Source organism: Trachinotus anak, unplaced genomic scaffold (assembly GCF_046630095.1).
Source record: "Trachinotus anak isolate AG129_WGS33_773 ecotype Australia unplaced genomic scaffold, CSIRO_AGI_Tana_v1 ptg000012l, whole genome shotgun sequence".
Taxonomy (NCBI): domain Eukaryota; kingdom Metazoa; phylum Chordata; class Actinopteri; order Carangiformes; family Carangidae; genus Trachinotus; species Trachinotus anak.
Window position 1 is genome coordinate 16070026 of NW_027273863.1, and position 8595 is coordinate 16078620.

At 39.2% G+C, this 8595-nt stretch overlaps 1 protein-coding gene across 1 annotated transcript; it reads left to right on the forward strand.

Moving 5' to 3' along the window:
• The first annotated feature begins 406 nt into the window (after positions 1-406).
• On the forward strand, positions 407-6036 carry ube2v2 (ubiquitin-conjugating enzyme E2 variant 2). The gene is made up of 4 exons (XM_071492374.1): positions 407-564; positions 5071-5219; positions 5342-5467; positions 5652-6036. The coding sequence occupies exons 1-4, from the start codon at positions 549-551 to the stop codon at positions 5796-5798; spliced, it is 438 nt and encodes a 145-aa protein (XP_071348475.1). The 5' UTR covers positions 407-548; the 3' UTR covers positions 5799-6036.
• The last annotated feature ends 2559 nt before the right edge of the window (positions 6037-8595 follow it).

Consider the following 8595-nt stretch of genomic DNA (forward strand, 5'->3'; position numbering starts at 1 on the left):
TTTGAGATGCTGCTCACAGACCTCTGACCTGAACCTCATCATGTGCATACAAGACAACCTAAAAATATCCCAGAGTATGTCAGGCAGAGTGGGAGTATTATTAGTTATTACTATTAGACTCTATTATCATTATTATTATTATAGGAGGGGCATAGGGGTATAGTATGGTGCCCAAAACTTTTGCATATGCCACAGGTACTGTCGATTTTTTAAATATTTTTTTTTATATTTCTTAAATGTAGTTTATTTGTAATGTAATAAAAATGCATTTGAGAATAGGCTTATTTTACCTTTCCACAATCAACCAAATACGTAATTTGCCTGAACTTTTGCACACAGCCGGTTTTGTTTCTTTAAAGCTGGTCAAAGGTGTAACATGCGGGTTCGGGAGGTTAGATCGGCGATGCGGTGGACTACACTGACCGTGACCGGCGCGGTGTTAGCGCAGGAGCGGGGTGAACCGACCGGCTCGCAGTGCGGTGATCTGCCGGTTTTAACGGCTGTGATGTCACACTTGTGTGTGCTTCTGGACTCGGCTGAAGAAGAAGATGGCGGCCTCCTCAGGTTTGTGTGCCTTCAGACAAACATCTACAGGGACACGGAGTTGCGGGTGAAGCCAGGGCCGGGGTTGAAAACTCAAGTCAGCAAGCGTGCCCGTTCACCAGCTGAACATATTTACCAAATTGTTCCGACTTGTGTATTTTCGGTTAACGTCGCCTCTCCGTTACAGCGGCGAGCCTCGCGGGCGCCGTCTATTTCATGGAGCCACCGTGTTGATCACCGTAGCTAAAGCGAGGCGTTGGGAATAGCTTGTCAGTGAGTTAGCTGAAATAGCTGAAGGTGTCAGAAATGGGCGTCAGTATTGCTGACGTTAACTTTATGTATTACATAGAAGACCCCACAGTCGGTACAATACGTTACGAAGGTTTAATTTCGCTTGTAAGTGCATGTTAATTTGAGGACTACAAACAAACGCAGACGGTACTAGCTAGTTTAGCTAAGTTAGCGACTAGAATATTCCAACACTGCGCGGCACCGAGTGTCGATCCTGCTACGTCCGGATAGCTGGTCTCTTGGCTGGGATAAAGGCCTCAATCTGTCTTTTGCGTGCTTTAATGGCCTTTAAAATGCAGTGATTTATCAATGATAAATGTAATGTGCGGATTTCGATGGCTTCTCTGTGACACTCAACGTGACGGTGACGGAAATGCCTCGATGCAGACACTGCTCCTCGCTGCCCTCATTAGCACCCCACTTGCTAACTTTATTGATACATTTTTAACTGGATTTTGACTCTTTGGTTGTAGGAATAAATCCCGCAGACAACCCGGCGTCCATATATGAGGCGGATGTTTTGTCATCGCGGGGTGGGGAGCAGGGGGACGCGGATTGATGTAACATTACAGCTACCGTAGCTGACACGCGTGGTTTCAGCAAATAGTCGGAGCCCATGTCTGCTTTAGCGCTCAGCAGGAAGCGTGGTTCTCAAAACTTGCAAAATAAAGTCTTTGAATCATGGGAAATCAAAATAATATTTATGAGTGTAATATCATCTCAAAGTCGAAATAATTTTTTTTCTGCGTGAGTTAGGCCATACAGCACTGGGATGTTGCTACAAAGTAGAGAAACGGGGAAATAGTTTAATCATAATCGAAACTACCTCAGGACGACTTGGGGCGACCTGCTGCTGATTCAGTTTTAACCTAACAAGGTTTAAGTTACTAGTGCCATAGATAAAATGAGCTGAAAGGAGAAGGAAAAAAATCATTTATAGCTTTTGACACGTAGTGTAGGATAATCTTTTCTCCCTCTTCTCTTTTTAAAGATTTTAGAGTTAAGTGAATCTCGCATTTTACGTAACCCGATGCCTTAACCTGACATAACCACATTAGTGCCTTTTGTGTATTTGCAATTTACTGTAGCCATACTCGTTAGTCCTCCCTCCCTCCCTATTTTAATTTTGACACGTTTCAAAGTTTTGTTGGAAGAACAATAATGAGGGTCCAAAGAGAAGTGGGCAAGGCTAGGACAACTATAAACAATAGAGAAAAATAAAACTATACAGTAACATCTATACATGACCTGCATAAACTAAGGCTGATCTCGATTACACTTCTGCCTGCCTTCTTGTAGGGTAACAGTGGTCTCTACTAAGCAAATTTCTGCCAACATTGCCAGATATAACACTAGATCAACTTATTTCTGTGAGGTGTTCATTTCCTCCTACTTTCATTATACATCCCGTCGTTATAGCTCGACTGATGAAAGCTTTTTGAGCCAGTACCAATACAGATAGTCGCAGGTTTTAGAAGCCTGATAAGAATGTATGGGCCAGTATTTGTTTTTTAAAATAGATAACATTAACACTTGATCCCTTAGATGTGGTTATTGAAAAGCTGTGATTTTACAGTTGAAAAATGAACCTGTCAAAACATTAACAGCAACTATAATAGTAAACTAGATTAAACTACAACAGAAGTACTGCAAAAATATAATATATGGTAAGAAAAACTAGGCTCCAGTATATAAAAAATATAGCCTATACACTACAACAGAAATGTAATATATTATTAATTATAATAACCCTTAATGAAGCAATTTGTGGTGTGGACAAGGGCGTATTATGAACACTGTCTTTTACAGCTGAAACTCAAATTCATGATTAATCATTTCATAGAAAACCAAGATATTTTGATTGTCACCTAATTTTTTAAGTCTTAAATCCAACAACAATGCTGGACATCTGGTGGGTCCAGCCTCTGTGAACATTTGTTGTTTTTCCTTTTGTCTTACAATATACAGATTATCTCTTGGTTGTTGTGGACTGTTGATCAGACCAAAAAAAGCAATTTCAAAACATTTCTTCAGGTTTCAGGAAATATTCACTATTTTCTGATATTTTAGTCGGCCAAAGGATTAATCAGTTAGATGAGTAAATAATCAGCTGTTTAATTGATAATAGTAATTATTGTTTGTTACAGCCTTAGTATCTTAAGCATTGCTGCACCACAGTTTCTTGTTACATAGCAGCTGACACACATGCTGCTACCAGTTAACACTTTGGTGAGCTAAACTCGCTTTACCAGTGTTACCGGATAAAGGACTGAAATCTTGAACGACTTCTTGGGAGCAAATGCCTTTTAAGAAAACGTGAGAGCTTATGTACCACTGAAGAGTCACTACTTCATTGTGGTTGCTGCACACCAGATGTGAAATATTGATTTTACAAAGAGATTTGTGATGTTTGCTTGTGATGAATGTTGTCTGAAATTTGAGGACATGAAATGAACGCTTCAGTGACAAGGGAAAATTTGAATGTTTTCACTGTGTCTTCTGCCTCAGTCACGTGACTCTCTTAAAACGCTCCTCTCACTTCCCTTTCTGTGAATTTGTGCGCAGGATCATAATTATGAATTGCAGTAGTTTAACTTAAGTGCTGTCTCCTCAACCTCCACCACTCCTCCAGTCATGAGCTGTAAGTGGTTCATCATTTACACTGCCATGAGTGCCTGTCAGGCTGTGTGTTTAATGCCAACATCTGAACCATCTTCCTAGAACATGTTCCCAGTAGCTGAACACTGTGATTGACTAGTTTTGAAAGATGTTATTATCAACTCAGCTGTTACGACATTGGTCATAAGATGACTGGATCATTTGTGTAAAAATCATCAGTGCAGGGCCCATGTGCTCCAAATCTCATGACTGTTTCCAAACGACTGTCAAGAGTAGCATCAGATGCTGTATCTTCAGTAAATGCCCTGTGAACAAGGTATCAAATTAGATGCAGTTTCACAGTAGGTAGATAAGGATGTGCTGTATGCTGTGGACACGTGCATATCACACTTAAATCCACTGAGTCATTTCTTGTATCGACCAGTCCTGTCTTGCACATGCTTCATGCTCTTACTTGATTTGGATGCATTACTTTTCTATGATCAGAGAGACAAATGTGTTTCTGCATCAGCTTTCATGAAAGGATACACAGTTTGCGCACCAGGAGTGACAAAAAATGCTTGGATAATGATTAGGCTTGGGCCAGTGTTCAATAATATCGAATATCATGGTATTTCCTGCCATATGCAATATTTTTCATATTGTCGAGAAAAACGCGCAGTTTTGCACAGTCTTTGAACTGCTGTTTAGTGACAGTGATTATACCTCAAACATAAAATACAATAATATAATTATGATTTAAAAAAAAAACCAAACTGAAACATACACTATAACAGTGTAATTATATTGTGTATACCTCATTGTTTGATATTGATTTACTGTCTTAATCTGCCAATTGTTTTGTTGATTAATCTATTAATCTCTTTGTCTATAAATACTGAATTTTTTTTCATCCAAAAGTGATATTTTCAAATTGCTTGTTTTGTTCAAATGTTCACATTTGAACTAGAACCATCAAATTTGTTAAATAATATACCAAAATAATTTCTGTTGCTTAAGTATTAATAAATCGTTCCCCCTCCAAACCAGTTGATTATAAAGAATGTTTTTGGGTCTCCTTCATTCAGATTGTATTTTTTTTTTTATTGTTCCTAAATCCCATGAAAAGACCATCTCTCCATGGCCTTACAGCAGCAGTATAGTCTAAGTGTGGCTGATTCAAAATAAACTATAGTGCCTATTTTTCCATAAAGATGGAACATACCAACCTGTTTTAATAGTTTTTGGCCAACAATGGAGGAACAAGATATACAGTGTTAGGCTTTGGCTACACAGCCAATACTTGTGCAAGTGTAGTTCATTGTTGGTTTTAGTATTTCCATGGAATTTGCTGACACTAAGTAAAATATACAGTATCACCAGCCATATCTTTAGAATCAATGTGATTCAATCAAATTTGAATCGTTGTAACTCAAAACTGGAAAAATGGGGGTGTTCTAAAGCATTTGACCAGTCGTGTATTAGGCTTTGGCCACTGAGAGAGTACTTGTTCGTATGATTAGTTCATTGTTGGTTTTAGTCTTTCCATGGAATTTGCTGATAGTAAGAAAGATATAGAAAATCGTCTGACATATCTTTAAAATCAGGGTAGTTCATATTCTGTTTTTGTTATTTTAGGAGTTAAAGTTCCACGCAATTTTCGCTTGTTGGAGGAGCTTGAAGAGGGACAAAAGGGCGAAGGTGACGGTACAGTCAGCTGGGGCCTCGAGGATGATGAAGACATGACTCTCACACGGTGGACAGGCATGATCATTGGACCAGCAAGAGTAAGCACGGCAAACTCAACATGGGCATTGTCCTTCCGCTGCAGACACAGCATACTGTCTAACGGCTAAAATAGATAGTGTAACTGATGTGTTTTCTGTTTCTCTACTTGTTTGTTTTTCAGACCAATTATGAGAACAGGATATACAGTCTGAAAGTGGAATGTGGACCTAGATACCCAGAGACAGCCCCGACTGTTAGATTTGTAACAAAAATTAGCATGAATGGGATAAATAATTCCAACGGGACGGTAAGTGTCATCACAAATCTGACAAGGTTATGTATTGGTGTCGAGTTCAGAAATTGTTTTGCGTTGCAGTTTTTTGATGCTCAGATGTGATGTGTGTAATCACTCACTGTCAGCAGTCCTGTCACAATGACTGATGTGGTATTTTTTTTTTGTGTGTTTTTTTTTTTTTTTATGTGTCTCACAGGTGGATTCACGTAGCATACCAATATTAGCAAAATGGCAGAATTCTTATAGCATTAAAATCGTTCTTCAAGAGTTAAGGCGTCTAATGATGTCCAAAGAAAATATGAAGCTTCCACAACCACCAGAAGGACAAACCTACAGCACTTAATCGTAATGGATTGTGTCGACCCTCTGTCTTAAACCTTACTCTCTTAGAAATATTGTGTAAAATCATCAAGAGGCTCACTTCGCACATCAACAATATCGTCTGCAAGAGCAAGATTGGACTTTCTTATTACATAGCTCATTGAAAAGAAAAAATGTCCCTGCAGTTAAGCACTGAATAGATAGTTAAAAGACTACAAGACCACAGTTATCCGCCTTTAATAAAGTTACTTTGACAATGACTTTTATGTTCGACCTGTTCCAGCTTGAGTGGACTTGAAGAAAGAAGCATGACACCACACACAGGCTGTACCAGAGTCCCATTAGTTTTGTGTTCAAATGACTGATCACTGAAGCAAAAAGCAAGATGTGTGTACGAAGGCATGTTCTGTAACTAATACCTAGTCAAAGAGAAGCCACATTTTTGAGTTTAGTCAAATTTAGCAGGTCCATTGAAATATCATGCAGATTGCTGAATATTGAACTGTGGCTGTAGTCTAAAAGTAGTATCACAAGGTAAGAAAGATTTTTTTTTTAATAAATATATATATATATATAGATATATATATATATATATCTATCTATATATATATATATATCTGTATTTGACACGATACCAATATGTTTCTGTTCTGCAGCTCTTTGACATGTAACAGACGTTGAAGCCTGTTCTGTTCTGAAATCCTTGCATTTAACTTCTAGTGAAAATGGCAGGTGTATGAACTTGTGATTTTCTGAAATTAAAATCACTGTCTGCGACAAAAAAAAAAAAAAAAAAAAAAAGAATCCAGCGGCTGAACTTTATTTGACTCCCCTGCTGCACCTACAGTTGCCAGTTTTCCCACAAGAGGGCCTTAGATGACAAGTCAAGTAATGTTGGCAACTGAACACATGCATTAAGTTGTGAGTAAGCTCTCGCTGTCCCTGTTGGGCCATGTAATGGAAACCAGGTTAATGAAACGCCTGGGTGACACCACACTGAAGATATTTGATATGCGAGTTGTGCTCATTAGAATTATATGATTAAATTGCCATTTATTTTACTCTGCAGTTCTCATTTAGTGGCATATTTATTAGAGGAAGAAGCCTGTTCATTATTAATCGATAGGCCAGCCAGACTTTGTTCAGTTGTGCAGTAATTCTTGGTTTAGTTTGAACACTGCACGGTATTTGGTTGTTGGTATCCAACATGGCAGTGAGAAGGAAGGGTACTGTTCCCTCTGAGAATGTGACCTTTTGTGGTTTTTCAGCTGTTTGATTATTCATAAAGTTTAATTAACCAAATGGGTATTTTAAGAGCGTTCACTACAGATGGCATTATCTTCTGTCTTCGGTACACTCAGTTTGTTTATCTGTTTACAATAATTGTGTATTGCTGAACATTAAGTTCCTGAAGCATCCTTGAATTTGAATTTTTAAACCTTATTTACTTGGAGAAGACCTCGTTCTTTGTTCCATTGGTAGCCTGTCAGAGTAGTTGTAGTGGGAGAGAGGGTTAATAGAGCATTTTGTGGGATTTCTTGCAATTTCCATTCCCATTTTCCACTGGCGCCACACTCGCCTACGTATTATGGAGACATTAATATTTGATGGTTCAGTCACAATGTACCATCAGTCAAATCATTCACTTGACAGATTGATCTAATATTGTGAAAACCATAATGATGGATGTTGAGTTTTGACAGCTACAGGCCCTCTTTGCAAACAAGCACACCTCATGATAAATCTGTCCTCAAAAACATTCAAGGCTCCATGATGGTGTATATGTGTGACATCTAAAAGAGATGAACTGCGGTGGCTTCCACATTCGACCTGTGTGACCTCTGGGCCATATATCTTCCTCAACCCTCGCAGCAGAGCCCAGCTCCAGGCAGCTTGTCTTGTCTCGGGCCTGGGATGTGCATAAGTCTGTTGACCACACTGTGACCTGCGCTGTAATGCTGTCACAGCAGCATGGCGAGAGCCTGGCGCTGGTGATGATTCAAAAATATCCCCCCTGGAAAAAGCAGTGACTTTTCTTTTACTGGGGTCACATACTGTATCTACATATGTAATCTCAAGACAGCCGATAACGATACTGTAGAGGGAACCACAAAGGGCATATTGTTGCAGTATGTTTGACTTAATAAGGTAATAATTACGAAGACAGTTACATAAGCAAAAGTGATAAAGCAACTCATATATACAGAAAGAAAACATTTTGTAAATTTTAGGACACTTGTGCATCATTTGCATATCAAACATCACAGTTTTGAACAATTTCTATTTTCAATCTACATTTGCATAGGGTGAGCTTTGATGTGTATTTGGTTGCACTGTTGCCACTTCACTGCTTCTCAAGCCTGATCCACTTAGAGCTCTGTCCCCTAGAGGGCGCTCCACACTCATGTATGTCCTTGGCACTGCTCTGTGAAGGGGCTTCTGTTTGGAGGACATGACTTGTCTGAAAAGGCAGGGCCACTGTGATGCTTCCAGGCTCCATTTGTGCATGCTGTCATTATTCTTTAGAAAAGTGACGTGTTTTGCAGTTTGCTGTAGGGAAGTACAGCCCGGCAGTTTGTAGGCTACTGTGCAAAGGCTCCTAGCCGGTGTCCCTGTGTGTCCTATGAGGCTGTTGAGGTTGTGTTAAATGATAGATAACCAGTTTGTACTATTAAGCCATTAGATTTAAGAAAGAAAGCAACCAAGGTTTGTTATTACAATTTGTGTGCATGCATGTGTGTGTGTGGGTGTGAGATGAGTCAGTGTTTGCTGCGGAGGATGACCTCGCTCTTCCTCAGTCTGTGCAAGATGAGATTTGA

What these genes read in the sequence shown, in the direction of transcription:
- ube2v2 (XM_071492374.1), top strand. An exon ending in TGATCATTGGACCAGCAAGA is followed by an intron (nt 5,220 to 5,341) that starts GTAAGCACGGCA and finishes TTTGTTTTTCAG; the next exon opens with ACCAATTATGAGAACAGGAT. An exon ending in TAAATAATTCCAACGGGACG is followed by an intron (nt 5,468 to 5,651) that starts GTAAGTGTCATC and finishes TGTGTCTCACAG; the next exon opens with GTGGATTCACGTAGCATACC.